The sequence below is a fragment of the Thalassophryne amazonica genome, chromosome 5, assembly GCF_902500255.1.
Source record: "Thalassophryne amazonica chromosome 5, fThaAma1.1, whole genome shotgun sequence".
In the NCBI taxonomy this organism is placed as follows: domain Eukaryota; kingdom Metazoa; phylum Chordata; class Actinopteri; order Batrachoidiformes; family Batrachoididae; genus Thalassophryne; species Thalassophryne amazonica.
This window is the reverse complement of record NC_047107.1, coordinates 53,540,275-53,561,390: the sequence shown is the minus strand read 5'-3', so window position 1 is coordinate 53,561,390 and position 21,116 is coordinate 53,540,275. Positions and strand designations below refer to the sequence as shown.

General features: G+C 39.9%; 1 protein-coding gene and 1 long non-coding RNA gene across 2 annotated transcripts in view; one reads left to right on the top strand and one right to left on the bottom strand.

Moving 5' to 3' along the window:
• LOC117510523 (D-amino-acid oxidase-like) overlaps positions 1-18,855 on the top strand; it is a 34,225-nt gene extending 15,370 nt beyond the window's left edge. Inside the window, exons 5-12 of the mRNA XM_034170272.1 lie at positions 1,036-1,112; positions 1,233-1,298; positions 3,098-3,152; positions 8,002-8,106; positions 8,204-8,286; positions 12,449-12,566; positions 18,527-18,625; positions 18,695-18,855. Of these exons, the coding sequence (XP_034026163.1) occupies positions 1,036-1,112; positions 1,233-1,298; positions 3,098-3,152; positions 8,002-8,106; positions 8,204-8,286; positions 12,449-12,566; positions 18,527-18,625; positions 18,695-18,820 (729 nt within the window). The 3' untranslated portion in view covers positions 18,821-18,855. The remainder of the gene's footprint in view (positions 1-1,035; positions 1,113-1,232; positions 1,299-3,097; positions 3,153-8,001; positions 8,107-8,203; positions 8,287-12,448; positions 12,567-18,526; positions 18,626-18,694) is intronic.
• Positions 3,719-19,388, bottom strand: LOC117510524. Its single transcript, XR_004560743.1, has 3 exons — positions 19,362-19,388; positions 18,882-19,025; positions 3,719-3,729 (listed from the first exon to the last, which is right to left on the bottom strand). It is a non-coding gene; the product is annotated as an uncharacterized LOC117510524 (long non-coding RNA).
• Positions 19,389-21,116: the final 1,728 nt, after the last annotated feature.

Sequence of the window (21,116 nt, the reverse complement as noted above, 5' to 3'; positions counted from 1 at the left end):
CACTAACAAAAGTTAGCTTTGATAATTAGCGGTTAGGGATTAGCGGAAGTCTGTACACCACTGTCAGGTTTGGAAGTAAAGCCCTGGTCACACCGAATAATGAGTGATGAATAATGAGCCACATAGTGTGTGTTTTTTGTGTTTTTTGGTACAACTTAAGTTATTCAAGATACATGGGAGAACAGTGGCTCTTGGAGGCAGATTTTTCAGCTAACGAGGCTCATCTCTGAGCATGGCGCTAATTTCAAGAAATTTGAAAATTAGAAAAAATAGCACAGGGTGATTTGTGTACGAGGTACTATGAGGACAAACGAGGATGTTAGGGGCATATTAGTGTTGAGGACAAGGCTGTTAGAGACCCATTATTCGAGTACCTGGTGGCTCCAAAGACAGCTCAGACTACCTGCAGCAGAGCAGGTTCCACTCTGAGACGTCACTTGTAGCCTTTTTAAATATCTGTTTCCTGCAATTCCTTCAGAAGAACATCATTATTCATGACTTTATTATTTGGTGTGACCAGGGCTTAACCCAGTTAATCATGTGAGCTCAAATCAGTCACAGTGGTGCATCACAGGCTGAAGATTTAAACCAGGCCTGACAAACTGGAGCCTTCCTGTCTGGAGTTTGCATGTTTTTGCTTTGTGTCTGCACAAGTTTCCTTTGAGAACCCTGTTCTCTGGCCAAGTGGTTAGTGCACTTGGTTTCACAGCGGAAGGTTCCCAGCCAAACCCCACCCCTGCCACATTTCTCCACGTAATGTGGCGTTGCACTGGAGAGTATCCACCATAAAACATGTGCCAACTCAGCATGCAGATCTGCTGAGGCAACCCTGAGCAACCAAAGGGCCTCACGTTTTAACTGCAAATTAGCTTGTTTTTGCCCACAAAATGGTTGTCTTTTGTGCTCTGCCAAAGGGGTCGCTACACTACACCGACATCGGATACAAGCTGTCACAACCCTAAGCAAGCAATGATAGTATACCATCAATAAAATATGGATGTGATCTCTGAATGGGTGATGTATTATTGCTCACAGGACCCCTCCTTTAAAGATGCTGTCCTCGGCTTCAGACGTCTCACGGAACAAGAGCTTCAGCTGTTTCCTGGCTATACGTAGGTTCTTGAAAAAACAGCAAAATTCTGAAAGGACATAAAAAAAGTTTTGATTTGATGAAAGAGTCTTTGTAATGAGCTGTCACACACATATATGTAAATCTCTTGTACCTGCTGTAGCTATGGATGGTTCAACACTGCTGTTATGTTGGAAGGAAAAACCTACTTACCTTGGCTGATGGATTGGTGAGTGAATAATTTACTGCATATTTAAGGTGACCTCTTGCAAAGCCATATAGAAGCTAAAAATTAAGAAGGTCATGACTAAAACTTGACACATTGCATCTTGTGTGACTCACATTTTTGCAGCAACTTCTATTGTTCAATAAAAAAAGATTCATAATTTCAGTAAAACAGATTGCATCTTTATTGATATAAGCTCATTAATAGCTAAAGATGTATTGCTCTGACCTGGAAAAATGTCAATGGACCAAGTGCCTCCCAGTGGCTAAAAAAATGCTCTCTTGCCTACCATTGGAAAGAATATCATACATACATAAAGCAAAACAACATTTATTTGAAAAGATTTGGAGACCATTTATAAACTTTATAAAAGATTTGGATTTAGCTGATGACTTCATTGATTTTTAAGCCCCCTGCAGAAAGCACTAAATGTAACGATTACAATGTCATAAATTAAGAGAAGCTGTTTTGGTCTTTTTGTTCCCTTTTTTTTTTTTTTTTATAATGAAACACCATGTAAGACACACTTTGTAAAATAATTTTGTCAAAGCTATACATGGATAAAATGTGAATAAAATATATTTGGCAAAAAAAAAAAAAAAGATTCATCTTAATTACCTCCGCCAAGGAGGTTATGTTTTCGGTCAAGTTTGTTTGCTTGTTTGTTTGTCTGTCTGTTTGTCAGCAGGATAACTCAAAACGTTTTCAACGGATTTTGATGACATTTTGTGGAGTGGTTGGAAATGACAAGAGGAACAAGTGATTAAATTTTAGTGGTGATCCGGATCACTATTGCGGGATAGGGGGAATTTTGACATTTTAGTTTCTAACTCCACAAAAACAAGGCAGAAAGGCTTGAAAAAAATTAGGGTGTAACATAGTCAAATGTTCTATCAAACAACAAAGTTTGGTTATGATCGGATCCGGATTCCAGATCTGGTGATCCAGAATATGCAAAAATATAGGGAAAATAGAAAATGTGTCAGTGTGAGGTGACAAATGAAGCTAGAGATGCACAACTAACACCAAACTGTAGCTGAATCTGTACTGATTCAGTAAGGTGTCATCAGACTTGATGTAGCTTCAAATGTTTATGGAGCTAGATCCAGAAGAAAAACCGCCATTACCGAAAATCGTTTTTATACAATAACTTTTGAACTAATAAAGACATAAAAGTGATTCCAAGTTCTAGTGGTATGTTTTCATGGTCAAGGATGTCAAATATAAAGGAAAGAAAAGTGTATGTATCATAGTTTTGGTTGTAACACTGAATTGCTGAATAGATCACTGTGCCAAGGAGGGAATCTCTTTAGGGTCAGTGACCCTATGGCCTTATGTAGCACATGCAACACTTTAAAAATAGTTCTATTTTGCAATTTGCTGTTATTTATTTAGAGAAGTGTTTCATAAATGTTAAAAATTCATATATTTACAGTTTAGTTGAATAATTGAATTTTGTCTCGTTTGTTTTTGTCTATAAGCACATGCAATATCAATATCAGTGCTCAGATGACAATAGCTTCTGGGAAAGGTGCAAGTTGCAATAAACTGTGATGCCAAGCGCTAAGGATACATGCTATCCAGTCACAGCAGATGAAACTTTTTTTACTACATGAGCAAACTTCATTGTTAGACTTTTTACGAGGTAGGTTCATGATCCACGGCGTGTAGATGTTATTGCATCAGTGGCCCCATGGCCTTGGCAGAGGTTTGCACTCTCCGAGTGCTTCTAGTTTTAGATGTTTCTAAATTTTCTACATAGTGAACGGGTTCAGAAATGTGAACTTTTGTTTTATTCACAGGTTGAAAGAAAGAGGTGTGAAGTTTTACCACCGGAAAATCGGGTCCTTCAAAGAAGTTAGTAAGAGTTTTTACTGATACATACTGTATGTAAATGTTGGTGTGATTTTATTTATTTATTTATTTATTTATTTTTTTAAATTAGCTTCACCTGGTGCAATGTTATTATGGACTACAACCAGTGGTGGGCACAGATAACCAAAAAAAATTCGATAACAGATAAACAGATAACTGAAAAGTTATCTTTGATAAAGATAAAACAATAAACCACCCAAAAATGTATGAAGTTACAGATAACCGATAAATTCCAATATTGTCTCTAGTATATTTGCAACTACTAATAAACTGAATTTGAGTTTTAACACCACAGTAGCTTCTAGTAATATTAAAAGTGACAACAAACCCAAACAATGAGGCCACACTTTATCTTTGAACATCTTGTCCCCTGCTGGAAGCTCTTGTTTACTATTCAGCTTCCAGCACACAGGTACACTTAGAGTAGCCATAAAGCCAGCTCTCTATCAATCACAATCCTCCGGTCAGGCGGAGGTCTTGGAAATAAAGTCATGCTGACTTATGGTTTTGATTTAGAAATAACATTAATACCAATAGAATAACTCCATTAATGTCAATTCTGTCATTTGTACAAAGTTAAAATATAACGTATATCTTTTAATGTTGAATAATGCACTAATTCTGAGGTTTGTAACAAACACAGACAGATTGCAAAGGATTCTGGGTAAAAGTGCCTCTGCTAAACACTGATTGGTTCAGTCATTCATTATGTAAACTAACACGTTAATGTGTCGTGTATTGGTGTTTACAGATAAATGTGCTTTTGTAAAATATTCCACTTTTTATTTGTAAAATCAGACATTTTTACAGAGCCCTGGAAGTGTCATTGCAAAATGTTTTGCATGTGGAGAGAATGTGCACGTTTTATTAGTGCCGTGTGCACGTTTGATGATGTTGTAAAACGTGCACTCAATAGTCTTGACACATAAATGTTGGCTTTACACTGTGCGGGTTTTGGCCCTTTTTCAGATGATTTTTCATTCATGTGAGAATTTTTGGACCGAGTTTCAGGTTAATCGTGCGTCCTATATCGTGTAGTGTACATGGAGTAACAAGCTGCGTTTAACATCTCACGACCACCTCCTGATCGCCGATCGTATGGCCAAATGAAAATCAAACCTGTTTGATATTATTCTGGTCGGCCGTCGTGAGGTTATCCTGCTGCTGAGGGGCTACAAGCGTCCAAACCGCTCGCACTGTGCCTGTGCAAACACTGCAGAGCTGTTTTGTAATGTTTTTTTTGTTGTTGTTGTTGTTTTGTTTTGTATTTAAACTTAATTGTACAAAAAAAAAGCCATTTGCAAAGCCAAAAAGTTGATTTGACAACCATCTGATATAACCCGGGGTCAAAATAAATAGAACACTGCCATCTACTGGTGCCCAGATGCTTAGTACTTAGGGCGAATACTGCCATGAACACTGCTGGCCAGTAGATGGCAGTAGAGGCCTGAAAAACTTGCCAAAACAAAATCCCAGATAATCAGTGTCTGCTACATTTAAGATGCGTGGAATTTAACAACGCAAATACAATAACGTCTATAAACCAGAGAATATATTCACAAGAGTTTTAGGCACTAGAGTTTAATGCTGCTGTCCGTGGAGCCTGAACAGAGTGTCTGAAATGCATTTGTCCTGTCGTGAACATACTGAGATTAGACTCTCCTACCCATAATGCACTGCTGGGCACAGCATGTGCTCACTAAAACCTTAAAATTAGCACAGTACTTTAAAACTAAAACATATATCTGACATTTTCACTTCATAAAACGTCAGACATGACAGTAATTTTAAATAACTTGTCCAAAATGAGTTTGGTTAAAATTTGAACCATAACTTAAAAATGTATGCCTCTGGATGACTTGGGTGATATTGCCAGCGTATCAGTATGGTGTTAAAGGAAATGATTTTTTTTTTTTTGTGAGAGCAGTTCTCTTTTGTCTGCAGAGGATACAGTGGTTTCTTCTAGAAATAGCTGTCTTCTGTTTGCAGAGGGTAGAACTATGCATCTGTTAGAAAACTTTTAACAGGTAGGCCCTCAACTGATTTATATTTTAAAAGTGTTTGTGACTATCTTTGTTTACTATGTTATCAGTCTAAAAGTTATCGGACAAAATGTATCAGAAGATAATTAGTCCGATAATGGTTTTTAAAGTTATCTAAAAAGATAATCCGATAATGAAAACATTATCTTCAATAATTATCTGTTATCGGATTATTGGAACTGTGCCCACCACTGACTACAACCATGCACTACTGGCTACTAAGTGGGCCTACTACTCTGATTTGATTAACAAAACAAGCATAATTCAAAGTTCCTGTTCAACACAGTGACAACACTTATCAAGGACAACCACCTGTAAGTCACTCTTCATTTACAGCTCAAGATTTATTAGATTATTTAGAAATAGACGACATTAGGTAAAATATATCCCAGCATGCCTTAGTCCCACCACTGCACCCTGTTATCGATGTGGGTGCCATTACTGATACATCACATACATTTAATGAATTTGATATTGTTTCAACTGGGTGTGCTGATGAAACAGGTAACTTCTGCTAAAAGCACAGCCTGTCTTTTTGACCCCATACCAACAAAATAATTTAAGGACCTGTGGCCCACTCTGTCACTAACCTCGGGATCTGTTCCTAAATGTTTCAAATCTGCAGTTATTAAACCATTACTTAAGAAATCTAATGTTGACCCTAGTCTACTGAAAAATTCTAGGCCGATATCAAACCTATCATTTTGTTCTAGAATACTTGAAAAAGTGGTTTCAGAGCAGCTCATGGACCACCTTATTGAGAATATCCTCTTTGAGCCACTGCAGTCTGCATTTAGAACACACCATTCCATGGAGACAGCTTTATTAAGGTGGTAAATAATCTTCTGCTCACAGTGGATTCGGACAGTACGATAGTTCTGTTAGACCTTAGCTCTGCGTTTGATACAGTGGATCATCGTATTCTACTTGATAGGCTGGAGAATCATTTTGGGATGCTGGGACTGTCCTTGCGTTGTTGACGTCCTACTTAACCACTGTGTCCTATAAAATAGCGTTACATCTAACATTGTTGCCATGAAATACATAATTCCACAGGGGTCCTTCTTAGGCCCACTGCTTTTCTCCCTTTATATAGCACCCCTTGGGCATACACTGCGGTGTTATGGGATTACTTTTCATTGTTACGCTGATGACACTCAGTTGTACATGCCAATAACTGCTGGTAATTTCCATACTGAAATGATGGTCCTTGGTCCAGCGAGCCATCAACAGCAGTTTGACCAGCTAACGCTTAACCTAGGCTCATGCGTCATAATGTCACACTGACAAAGTGAGGAACCTTGGGGTGATTTTTGATGTCATGTTGTCCTTTGACCTACACATCAGAGAAATCATGAGGACCACTTTCTTCCACCTTTGTCACATAGCGAAGATTTGTCCCATCCTGTCTATGCCTGATGCAGAGACTCTGATCCATGCATTTGTCTCTTCTAGACTGGAATACTGCAATGTTGTATTCTCTGATTTACCGCAGTCCAGCATCATGGGTCTCCAATTGGTTCAAAATGATGATGCCAGAATTTTGACAAGAAGCAGAAAGTTTGACCACATTACACCAATTGTGGCCTCCCTTCACTGGCTTCCTGTCTCTGAGGTCTGATTTTAAGGTTCTGTTACTAATTTATTAAATTATACACATTCTAGCACCTTCCTACCTAGCTGACCTAATTACACCCTACATACTGGCCCATGCTCTGTGTTCTTAGGGTGCAGGGCTACTTTGTGTCCCTAAGGTTAATTAAAAAGTCTGCAGGCCACAGAGTCTTCTCTTATCATGCTCCAGTTTTGTGGAACAATCTCCTTGCGGAGATAAAACCGTCAGATTCCACAGACATTCAAGTCCAGATTAAAGATGTATCTATCCTTCCTCTCATATGGCTAACATCCTGGCATAGTATGAAACTATGCTTCCTATCCTTGGAAATGGAAAAGGTCTCGGCCTTACTTCATCTAGATTCTGGGCCTGTTAGTGAAGCTCAGGGCTAGCTGCCAGTGATCAGCTTAGTATTCTTTCTACTTCCTTGTCGATTTACTGTTGGTGAATGCATACCTTAGCTGCAGTTATTTCTGACCCACTGATTCTGCTCTTTTTCACTCTGTCCGAGACACTGGTGAGATTTCCTGCGGATGATGGCTACACACCCCAGGGTGCTGGACTGACCACGAGATGCCCTGGCTGAAGCTGGCACAGCGGCTCGTGGACCACCTTGTTGAGGGTGACCTCTGTGAGCCACTACAGTCTGCTTTTGGAATGCAGTCTTCCATGAAGATTGCTTTACTAAACTGAAACTGACGACGCAATGGATGGATGCTGGCCCTGCACCCCAGAGTGCTGGACTGATCTCACGGCACCCTGCCTGTGGTGCCAATGACTGTGTGCTCACCTCAGTAATGCACTGTTGTTGATGCTGTTCTGTTTTTTTCAGCAAGGTAAAATTTTGGAAAAACCTTTTAACTGTTAGAATGGGCTAAGCAGTGGGTCACCCTTTTGAGTCTGGTCTGCTTGAGGCTTTGTCCTCAGTATCATCGGAGGTAGTTTTTCCTTACCATTGTCGCTTATATGCTTGCTTGGAGGGGTTGGTAGGGTTACACCTTACTCGTGTGAAGCATCTTGAGGCAACATTGTTGTCATTTGGCACTATATAAATACAATAAATTGAATTAGCTTTTGCACAATATTGTATTTTTAGATAGTGTTGATTTCTTTATATACTTAATGTTACCCTTTGTCATTTATCGGCTCTCGTTTCTTATCCCCGTACATTTAGCTTGCAGAAACTGGGGCAGATGTAATAATTAACTGCAGTGGAATGAGATCAGGAGAGCTGCAGCCTGACCATGATCTCAAACCTGGGAGGGGCCAGATAGTGAAGGTAAGAATGAACATATTCAAATGTGTTTGCTGTTCAGATTAGCTTCTGTAACAACAAGGGGATAATTTTTGTCCTTTGTTGTGCCTCTGCATTTTAGGTGGAGGCACCCTGGCTGAAGCATTGGATTATTACTCACAATTTTGATGCAGGAGTCTATAACTCACCGTACATCATTCCAGGGTAGTGCTAGTAGTCACACAAGAAACACAAGTTGTTTCCTGTAGTATTTCTCGTGGTGTTGTGCAGTACCATCTGTCTATCCATCCATGTAAAATCTTTAGCCATGTCCAGTACAAATCAGTAGACACTTCACAGTTGCATAGATTGTTCAAAATACAAACAACAAATGCAGAGCGGAATGTGCTAGGGGCAGCCATGTATTGTGGTCCAAAAACCAGGTTAAGACAAGGGAATTGACAGAAGGCATGTCAGAGATTACCCAAATTTCAAGTTTACAGAGCAGGATGTGATATAAGCAAGGCGGGAACACAAACCATTTGGTAACTAAAGTGAGGTAGAATGAGGGTGTGGCATTGACCATGATGGAGTCATACTGAAAGTCTTTTTGAATTGTTTCTCAATCCCACAGACCTTACTTAAATCCTCACTTCTGCACTGTGAGGATTTAAGATTGGGGATGTTGGAGTTTAATGAAATGTAAGAGACGTTCTGCTCGACCTTATTCGACAAAAATCTTTTAATGCGCGTGTAACATAGCTTCCCCAAATTCGCTTAGGTTCAGATTCGCTGTCACACCCCCCACAATGAGAGCCATGGAGGAAAACTCAATTTAACTTCTTTATTTCTGTTATTCTTAAAATGTACAATTTACTCATATCACTCATGAACCGCTTATCCAGGATCAGGTCAAGGGAGCAACAGCTCCAGCAGGGGACCCCAAATTTCCCTTTCCCAGGCCACAATTACCACCTCTGACTGGGGGATCCTGAGGCATTCCCAGGCCAGTGTGGAGATATATTCTCTCTACATAGTCCTGGGTCTTCCCCGGGGTCTCCTCCCAGATGGACGTGCCTGGAACACATCCCCAGGGAGGCGCCCAGGAGGCATCCTTAATAGATGCCTGAACCACCTCAGTTGGCTCATCTCAATGTGAAGGAGCAGTTGCTCTACTCCGAGCTAATCATGAATGACTGAGCTTCGCACCCTATCTCTAAGGAAGACCCAGCCACCCTCATGAGGAAACCCATTTCGGTCACTTGTACCACGATCTAGTTCTTTCAGTCATTACCCAACCCTCATGACCATAGGTGACACTAGGAATGAAGATTGACCAGTAGGTCGAGAGCTTTGCCATTCAGCTCAACTCCCTTTTCATCACAACAGTACAGTAAAACAAATGCAATATCGTCCCTGCTGTGGCACTTCTCCAGCCAGTCTCATGCGCCATTGTCCCTTTACTCATGAACAAGACACTGACCTACTGGAACACTTGGAGCAAGACCTCATTCCCTACCTGGATTAGGCAGCTCACCGGTCTCCTGCTGATCACCATGGCCTTAGATTTAGAGGTGCTGATCTTCATCCCAGCTGCTTCACATTTGCCTGCGAACGGACCCAATGAGTGCTGCAGGTCACAGGCCGATGATGCTAACAAGACCACATCATCTGCAAAAAGCAGTGATGAGACCCTCAGCCCACCAAACTGAAGACCCTCTACCCTTGCAACTACACCTCAATATCCTGCCCATGAATATCACAAACAGGATTGGTGAAAAGGCCAACCTCCACCAGAAATGGGTCCGACTTACTGCAGAGGACCCGAACACAGCCCTCGCTTTGAGTACAGAGACTGGATTGCCCTGAGAATGGACCCCCCCCCACCTACATTCTCCTGCAGTACCTCCCACAGCATTGCCTGGGGTACTTGATCATATGCCTTCTCAAATTCCACAAAACACATGTAGACTGGATGGGCCTCCTCCATGATCTTTGTGAGAGTGAAGAGCTGGGGCATCATGTACAAAGTGTCCTTATGTACAAAAATGTGGCATACGTCCATCTCCATGCCAACATTCAGATGTATCAAAAGTGAAAGGATCATGGAAATGTGTGGTGCATCACACAAAAATCCTAGCTGGCATACGCACATTTCTACAGCTACAACCCCTGGCAAAAATTATGGAATCACCGGCCTCGGAGGATGTTCATTCAGTTGTTTAATTTTGTAGAAAAAAGCAGATCACAGACATGACACAAAACTAAAGTCATTTCAAATGGCAACTTTCTGGCTTTAAGAAACACTATAAGAAATCAGGAAAAAAAATTGTGGCAGTCAGTAACGGTTACTTTTTTAGACCAAGCAGAGGGAAAAAAATATGGACTCACTCAATTCTGAGGAATAAATTATGGAATCACCCTGTAAATTTTCATCCCCAAAACTAACACCTGCATCAAACCAGATCTGCTCGTTAGTCTGCATCTGAAAAGGAGTGATCACACCTTGGAGAGCTGTTGCACCAAGTGGACTGACATGAATCATGGCTCCAACAAGAGAGATGTCAATTGAAACAAAGGAGAGGATTATTAAACTCAAAAGAGGGTAAATCATCACGCAATGTTGCAAAAGATGTTGGTTGTTCACAGTCAGCTGTGTCTAAACTCTGGACCAAATACAAACAAAGGCAAACATACTGGTAGACCAAGGAAGACATCAAAGCGTCAAGACGGAAAACTTAAAGCAATATGTCTCAAAAATCGAAAATGCACAACAAAACAAATGAGGGACGAATGGGAGGAAACGAGTCAACGTCTGTGACCGAACTGTAAGAAACCGCCTAAAGGAAATGAGATTTACATACAGAAAAGCTAAACGAAAGCCATCATTAACACCTAAACAGAAAAAAACAAGGTTACAATGGGCTAAGGAAAAGCAATCGTGGACTGTGGATGACTGGATGAAAGTCATATTAAGTGATGAATCTCGAATCTGCATTGGGCAAGGTGATGATGCTGGAACTTTTGTTTGGTGCTGTTCAATGAGATTTATAAAGATGACTGCCTGAAGAGAACATGTAAATTTCCACAGTCATTGATGATATGGGGCTGCATGTCAGGTAAAGGCACTGGGGAGATGGCTGTCATTACATCATCAATAAATGCACAAGTTTACGTTGATATTTTGGACACTTTTCTTATCCCATCAATTGAAAGGATGTTTGGGGATGATGAAATCATTTTTCAAGATGATAATGCATCTTGCCATAGAGCGAAAACTGTGAAAACATTCCTTGCAAAAAGACACATAGGGTCAATGTCATGGCCTGCAAATAGTCCGGATCTTAATCCAATTGAAAATCTTTGGTGGAAGTTGAAGAAAATGGTTCATGACAAGGCTCCAACCTGCAGAATATATTTGTGCTCACGTCTGATTCAGGGTTTTGGCGTACGCCAACTTTTAGTAGAAAGTCAATGCAAATCTTTGTACATGAAGCCCCTGGTCGGTTGTTCCACGGACGGGATGGAACCTGTATTTTTCCTCTTCAATCTGAAGTTTAACTATCAGTTGAACCCTCCTTCCAAGTACCCCAGAGTAGATTTTAATAGTGAAGCTAGTATAGTTGGGTTAGTTTTCAATATAATTGGAACATTTTTAAATTTTGACCCATGTTCAATTCTTCAGTTCACCCCAACCTGGCCGCCTATTGAAAATTCCATTGGCCAGTCCATTTTTTCAAAAGAGAAATGTCTGAGTATTTGTACTAAGTTTGGTGCTTGCATCACCATTTGAAGAATTCCTCTGTAAATATTTTATCTGCTGCACTAATATCTGTTTCTCCAGGTAAAACTGGAGTTGTGTCAAATCCAAATTGGATCTGCTGTGCTGTCCCAGAACAAATGGGGGAATCTGAAAGATAAACAGAATACTCTCAGTAATGAAACAGAACTCAAACTTAATCACTGCAAGGTTTTTTTGTTTGTTTGTTTTGTTTTGTTTTGTTTTTTGCATTTTACATAATGTCCCAACTTTGAGTGTATGTACAGGTTCTTGTTTGGAGTTGCATATATACACAACACAACAGATAAAAGGTGAAAGTCAAGCTGTGAGGTACAATTTACATTTGTTGTGCCACATATTGCTTAACTGCATTTCAACACCACAATCACTTGTATACTGACTAACTTTATCAAGTTCACCACAAGAACCACCACAAAACATTCACAAATAACACAATAAATCACAATTATTTACCATTATTTACAATTCTCCCTGGAGCCTTTGCCCTCCTGTTCCCGTATCAGAGTGAAGTCCTCCCCCGGCTGATGCTTATAATCAGGGCCGTCTTACATTCAGCCAATATGGTGTCATTTCTTGTATTTACAGGAGTCGTCTTGTGACTGTGGGTGGATTGTTCCAAATAGGAAACTGGAGTGAAGTGAACAGTTCCACCGACCACAAGAAAATCTGGGAAGATGCTTGCAAACTGGAGCCTAGTCTCAAGGTAAGATGTTTCCTGTGTGGCTTGGCTAAGAGGCCTTCACTCAGCAGTATTTTGACATGTGATTTAGGTAGAATATGTATTCTGTAATAATATAATAGCCTTGAGCCAGATTTTGTTCCAATATAAGAGTCAAATACCACTGTTTCAAAACAAGAAAAACTGACCAAAGTGCTCTCAGAATGCACCAAATTGCACAATTGTTTCAAAATTTCCAGGGGGGCATGCCCCTGGACCCCCAAGGGGACCTTGTGCCTTTGGCGCTCTGCCGTCCACTCACAGAAAATGTTCAGTCAAAAAAATTTGCAGTTGCTTGCACCCATGAACACTGCAGGTCTCACACTGTTTGGCTTTCCATAAACTTGTTTAAAACAAAGAAGGTATTTACATTTGAAGATAATTATAACTCCTGAAGGCAAACGTATTGTTTAGGAATTCTGTCTTCCACCCAGCCAAAAGCAGAACACAGCAAAACCGGCATTGTTAATTTTCACCCAGTACAGTTGTAATTTTTATGCACACGCCCATGCGTACACATCGTTTTAAAATACTCAAACACCTACGGCGTAGGTGTTGCCAGGTGCAGTGTTGGTGCATTGCTGTCGTGAGGAAACAAAGTGATTATGCCATATACCAACAAAAACCTGATCTAAAGTTTTTAATTTACATGGTGTAATATTTAGATATGCTTTCAATCAGTGGGCTCATGACACACTAAAATTCTGCTGGTACCCGCAGAGATTCACCTTATTTTATACTGATTTATTCATTTTGAATTGGAGTGAGCTATGTAATGAGCATTTTTAGTTTTGGTACCTTAAATATTTTATATATTTTGATGGTAACAGTTTTGTACTTTTATTGAAGTAACATTTGTGATATTTTTTCTTGAATTTTTTTGTTTTGTTTTTTCCTGTTTGTAAGTGACCATTATTATTAGGTTATTCCACTGAGATTGCAAACTGCTGCTTCATAGAAAATATTAAGTCCTTGGATAGGGGTGAGGTGGTAGGAGCTGTGTTTCTTGATCTTAAAAAGCTTTTGAAACAGTCAGCCATAGCCTTCTTTTAGCCAAAATGCCTTTATTTAACATCTCCCCTGAGGCAGTGCAGTGGTTTACTTCGTTTCTTCAGGATCGGGCACAGTATGTGAAAGTGGCCCAGGAAAAGTCATTTCTCATAAACATCTCGATGGGCATACCTCAGAGCTCCATATTGGGACCATTGCTGTTTGGTCTCTTCATAAATGATTGCTTTTGATTTGTTGTGGTGTCCACTGTCAACTTTATGCGGATGATGCTGTTTTTTATGCTCCCACAAAGACACCAGAGCAAGCTGCAGCAGTTTTATCTGCATTCATGACTAAGGTTAGTCTGTGGCTTTTCAAAAATAAATTGGTTTCTAATCTCACTAAAACAGTTGCCATGTGTTTTTCCATCAAAACACAAAATTTAGAACAGAATTTTCAAATACTTTTGCAAAATAATAAAATACAATTGGTAAATGAAATGAAATATTTAGGTTTAGTTCTTGATTCACAACTAAAATTTGATGGACACATAAAGAAGATATCGAAAACAATACAAAGAAACCTAAATTGTTTTAAACTTATCAGACATTACATTCCAAACCAGGCGGCCCTGCTGTACATGCATGGGATGATATTTTCACATATATCCTACTGCATGACGGCATGGGCCCAGGCAGTTCCCTCAGCCACAAAGCACATTGGCTCACTTTATAATCAAGCTATGAAAATTATGGACAGAAAACCTATCTGTTTTCACCACTGATAAAATTCTCAACAAGTAGAATTTATTAAGTTTTGATAGTTTCAGTAATTTGTGCTTTCTCAAATTATTTTTTAAATGTTACCATAATTTGGTTCCAGAATCATTCAGTACAGTTGTGCAGAGACCAAGCAGCAGTCCCCAAGTGTAGAACATCATTTGGACAGTCAGCCTTTTCTTATAAAGCCTGTAAACCCTGGAACTCAATTGTCCACAGAAATGAAGTCCATCAGCGAGTTTAAAGTGTTCTCATCCAAACTTAAATCTTAAAATAAACCAAAACTGCACCCATGTGTGAGAGTGTGAATGAATGAGATGGGTGAGTGATGAACTTTTGAACTGTTTTTGAACTGTTATTTATAGATGAAATGTTTTCATGTAAATGAATTTGGATTTTAGATAATGTCTTGTTAGTGCAGAAAAGCTCAACTAGGGACGGGAGTTGAAAACTAGCAGTAGCTATACTCTGTGTGCATCGCATCAGCTTCAAACTTTGTTTTGTAACTATGTTTGATTGCATTGTCCCTGTCAAATAAATAAATAAAGATTGTAGAATTATATCAAAAAGAAACAAAGAAAAACAGACATTTGCACTTATGTGTTGACATGAAATATATTAACTACAATAGAGAAATGACTGTTTATACTGTTTCTACTGATAAACTTATATCTTATTTAATCTGGGATCGTGCACATATTCAAATTACGGTGCAGGAGCCAGCCAAAAACAAATACATAAAAAAAATATAGCTGCAAGTAGCCATGTGCGGGGTCAAGTAGAAATGGCAACGTAGATAAAGTTAATGTTAGTTTGCTCACTACTAGGATAGTAACCTTCACCTGCCATCCTACGTTTCACAAATTCGTGCCCTGGGCAGCTGCCCGCTTCGCCTGCATCAAAAACCGCATCTGTGCGCATACATGAGCTTTTGAAAAGAGCTGAAGTTACCTTTGACCGCGTGTGATACTCATGCACACTGATGTCTGCGAGATGTCAGGTTACAAAAATAGCATTTTCAGTTTTAGAAGTGTTGATTTCTTGCTAGTTTTTACATGATATATGACAAACATGTTAGATTTACAGAGAAACGCAGTGGTCTGGGAGCGGATGCCGCCATGTTGAATTGGCAGCCAAAGAGAGAGACTAGTGTGTGACATCACAGTGCCTCTCTACTGTGATTGGCTGTCATCTCCCCACCCCCTCAAAGAAAAAACAAAAACAAAAAACTGGGAACAGGGTGTGACTTTTTGACCTCTTAAAATGGGTCAAGGTTAGCCATTTTCAACTTGTCCAAAGTCTGTGTCCCAAGAATGTTCCCTCTGAATTTGAAGACCCTGGCAGTACAGTCACTTGCCCAGTTCTGGATCATTGCCAGTTCCGGATCACTGCTGTAGTATTTGCACCGCTGTTTATCGTAATCAGTGCGAATAAGCTAATACTTGGTACCAATGGAAAGACTGATGTTTTATCTACAAACGATCACAAACTCGACTGGATCCAGCCATCCTTGTGATCAGCAGAGGAATCAAAACATCCCGGTCTCCGTGGTGTGCGCGTTTTCTGACCCACTCATTCCTGCAAATGTGAAAGTGACGATCTCTAAGAAGTAGCAAAGGTGAGTTAGCCATTCAGTGTCTTTGGTTCTAGAGTAGGAAAATACTTACATGGGTAGAAAATGTCAGTGTGTTATGTCTTGCTGTTTAATTGCTGCACACATTTATCTCCGACGCGAAAATTTGCCGGTTGTGAACAGTGGTGTCAAAAGTACACACATTTGTTACTTAAGTAGAAGTATAGATACTGCAGTTTAAAAACACTCTGGTAAAAGTTGAAGTATCAACTTGACCTCTTTACTCAAGTAAAAGTGAAAAAGTATGTACTCCAAAACCTACTTAAAGTATAAAAGTATAAAGTAACCTTTAAAAAAAAAAAAAAAAAAAAAAGGTAGATGCCACTATATGAATTGAAAGCTTAATTTAAAAACTGATTCGTTCTACATGTGGCCCAAGACCCAAAACCCAAATTACCCCCCAACACCACCTGCACGAAAATGTTTCAATTCTAGAAGCTCTGAAATGCAATCTGGGACTATTCCAGACAATAAACTGCAGTGAGTGCAGCATCCATTTAGTGAAGGGGAAAAAAAAAAACAAAAAAAACACAACTTTCCTTATTCAAATTAATTCCAGTAGTATTCTGCTCTTACTAGGATGCAGCAGTTTTCTAGTTTGGCAGATAGTTCTGGAGGAAATCACTGAAGAAATTAACAAACTGAAAATATGGTTTGACTGAAACAAACGGTCATTAAACTTAAATAAGACAGGGATGAAATGGAGGAGTAAGAGTCACTAGGTGTTCACAGGAAACATTTATGTACGTATGTATTTACACTCAACAAAAATATAAACGCAACACTTTTGGTTTTGCTCCCATTTTGTATGAGATGAACTCAAAGATCTAAAACTTTTTCCACATACACAATATCACCATTTCCCTCAAATATTGTTCACAAACCAGTCTAAATCTGTGATAGTGAGCACTTCTCCTTTACTGAGATAATCCATCCCACCTCACAGGTGTGCCATATCAAGATGCTGATTAGACACCATGATTAGTGCACAGGTGTGCCTTAGACTAAATAATACTCACAGAAGTATGCTCTTTAGGGTTTTAGCGGGAGGAAATTAAGCGAAAGAAAGAAAGAATAAACGAAGCAATGGTCGAAGCATTGCTTCAATCTGCGAACCACTGCTTGGTTCACGGTTCAAAGCAAAGCCGCGCTGCAGAAAAGTTGATTACTTTCTTTTACTTTTTAATTTGTGAGAAATTTCACCTCCACACATTTAAAACCCTCCTTTACTCTCCATCTCTAACAATATAAGGTACGAAATGATAGCAAGTTGGGGCATCTTGTGCTGTCCTCCTGACCCACTTCATTGAGTTAAAAGTTTAGGGGGAGATATCAAAATCCAAGAATGTTTATTACCACAGATTTTATTTTATCTTCATTTATTAAGAAATGCCACTCAATTTGAGTAAACACTTCATTTTTTGCTCATAAAAACGTATAACAGTCCCTTTCGAAACTAAGTAAATTCTCATTTAATAAGTATAATTTCTATCATTTTGTGTTTAAAACACATTCTTGGGCACAGTGTGTATCATTCTGCATTAGAAGGGCTCCAGCCAGATGCCAGGAATGCCCCCAAAGTGATAGTGTCGTGATCCAGAACCGGGCAAAGTGATCCATTTCCGGCAAATATTTGCACCACACATAATGTGGCTTCACACTTTAAGTCGAAGGGCTACCCCATCCTGACTTTTTCAGCTAGATATCCAAATACCCAATACAACAATACCCAATAAAGGATATTCAGTTGCATTATGGCTCCGTATAGCAGGACTTTCAAAAAAGTGATGCAGAACTGGGCAACTGACTGTAATAGGACTGGACTTATGATGAGCACAGACAGATGGATGGACGAAAAGACTGTCCTGCCATCTACTTGACACAGTGTAACGTGCTGTGCACAGGAAGCTGGGAAACATCAGACATAAAAAAAAAGCCCCTTCTTCTGGAAAAAGTGCATTCATGAAATTACCTCTGAGACAAATATGGATCAACTATTTAGCCTGTCAGAGCTCGGCTGAAATCACCAGACACTTCTGCTGATGTGTGGTGCTGCTAACTTAAATGATTCAACCTAGAATGTGAATAAGGCATTTTTTCCCAGAGCTGGAGGACAGAATCTCCGAGATTCTCAGGGTCTGAACACAGCATTGATGGATGTCACAGTCTGCTGTGTATAATGTAAACACACCGGGAACACATAGAGATGCATTGAAAGCCTCGTTTTTTATTTTACATGAGAGTGTGAGAGAGATCGGTAGTTCAGCTTTCAACCTGACTGAAATCGCTCGAGAATGTGTAGGACCTGACTGTACAATTACATTCAGAGGCAGATCAAATGGTCTGGAATGCTCGTAAACACTCGAACAGTGGAACAGTCAGACAGACCCCCCGCCATCTTCTCACTTTTGGCAGTGCGTTGCCCAAGCTGAAAATGCAACGGCAAGAGTTTACAATTGCTTGATGTTCTTTTTAGACAAAAACAGTGAAAGTACACAGTGTGTTTGATGTTAATTTTCCTGTTAACTGTTGTCTGACCTCAGCATGCTAGGATAGTAGAGGCCTGGACGGGCCTCAGACCTGTCCGTAGCAAAGTCAGGCTGGAGAGGGAAACCATACAGTCTGAAGCAACTTCAATCGAGGTAAATTGCAACAACTGATCACTTTGTATGAACAGTGGTTTCTCAAATTCTAACATAACTTTCATTCAGGTTATACACAACTATGGCCATGGAGGCTTTGGCCTCACCATTCACAGAGGATGCGCCCAGGAAGCAGCGAGGCTCTTCGGTCAGATCGTGGAAAAAAAAGACAAAGGCCCAAGAGCTCGGTTGTAAATCAGTATCATAGTAGAACTCCATATTCAGCCTTTGTATGAATCACCTTAAGATAAATTACTCATCTACACTGAACAAAAATATAAATGCAACACTTTTGTTTTTGCTCCCATTTTTCATGAGCTGAACGTAAAAGATCCAAAACATTTTCTATGTACACAAAAGACCTATTCCTCCCAAATATTGTTCACAAATCTGTCTAAATCTGTGTTAGTGAGCACTTCTTCGCCAAGATAATCCATCCCACCTCACAGGTGTGGCATATCAAGATGCTGATTAGACAGTATGATTATTGCACAGGTGTGCCAGGCTGGCCACAATAAAAGGCTACTCTGAAATGTGCAATTTTGCTCCATTGTGCAGTGAGTTGAACTTCTGATGGAGATGGAAAAGCGCTATATCAGTGCAGTCCATTTATGGTTGAGAAATGAACATTCAATTCACAGGCAACAGCTCTGGTGGACATTCCTGCAGTCAGCATGCCAATTGCAGGCTCCCTCAAAACTTGCAACATCTGTAGCAATGTGCTGTGTGATTAAACTGAACATTTCAGAGTGGCCTTTTATTGTGGCCAGCCCATGGCACACCTGTGCAATAATCATGCTGTGTAATCAGCATCTTGATATGCCACACCTGTGAGGTGGGATGGATTATCTCAGCAAATGAGAAGTACTCACTAACAGATTTAGACAGATTTGTGAACAACATTTGAGAGAAAAAAATCTTTTAGAAAGTTTTTAGATCTTTTGGTATCTTTTGAAAAATTGGAGCAAAAACAAAATTGTTGTCCGTTCTGGGTCCCCTGCTTTTTCCCCTGTATATGGCACCCCTTGGGAACATTTTGCGGCGTTTCGGGGTTGCTTTTCATTGTTATGCTGATGATACTCAGTTGTATATGCCGATAGCTGCTGGAAATCCTGTCCACATAAAATCTTTACAGGACTGTCTTGCAGCAGTGAGAAGTTGGATGTCTAGCAACTTTCTACTTTTGAACTCTGATAAGACTGAAATGATGGTTCTCGGTCCAGCAAGACATCGGCATCAATTTGATCAGCTGGTGCTTAACTTAGGTTCATGTTGTCGCGGCTCGTCTTTTTGGTCTTCTCAGGATGTCGTCTTTTAGATAACACAAACTAATTGCAAGTGATATGCTAGAAAGAGGACACAACACTTTAGAATAATTCAGCCTTAAGCAAGATAAAATGCACAGAGTTTTTAAGTTTATTTAAGCCTTCGACACAAAGCTTAGACAAACTGAGTCCTCTAGAGAGACTGAATATGACAACCGCGCTCGTCTATTTATTGGAGACCCGCGGGCATCGCTCCTCCTTCGACTTTTTTATTTCATTCCCAAGACATGGTTTTCTATTGGAAGCGTCCTCTAGTGAACCCTAAGCAGGTGTTAGGCCATTATTTCAATGTGACAAACGCTCCCATTAAAACATGAAGGATTTACAACTGATTTTTTTAAAAGACCTTCAGCCACAGGTGCAGCTGGCCTGAGGCCCCCTCCGCACGTGGCCTCAGCCACACGTGCAGCTGGCCTGAGGCCCCCGCACGTGGCCTGCGGGAAAGCACCTAAAAGGCCTTGGAAAGCCCCTGACAGACTAAATGACTAATAGAGCCCTTTTTTTGGGTTGAACACCTGCTAGTTCAACCAGAGGACATACAGTTTGGATCAGGACACTTGATAGTTCATCACAGTTCAAATATGGACCTAAAAATTCTTCTACAGTCCCTCCTCTGGGACTCAAAAGAGTCCCATTACATCAGCTATACTCTTGGGTTGTTTACTGACAAGACATCCTCATTTGTGCATTGCAATAAAAAAGAAAAACACATCACTCGAGTTACTGATAACTCTGGTGCGGATATGAATATCAGTGATACTTCACACGGTAAATATATTGCAGTGCAGGTGAACCTACATACTAAGGCACAAGGTGAGCAATTAGCTGGATTATATCAACACAAGGTGACATTCAAACATTGAGTTTTGGTGTAATTCAAGGCACTTAAAATGGCCACATAAAACAAGTTACATCAACCTCTTAATCATGGCAAAGTAAAGGCTTCACATTGACATCAGTGCAACCAATCATCTTCTGGCATCTATTGACTCACTCAACCAGAGGCTCCAACCCATTATACTTGGTTCTACATATTATTTTGTTAAAGCGTCACACATTTATTATTTAAATGCATCAAATAACCCCTACGTTACCACTATTTAGTCAACCAATCAAGTAACTATTCTAAGGTTAGCGCAGCTATGTCTAGTTAAATGATAAACACA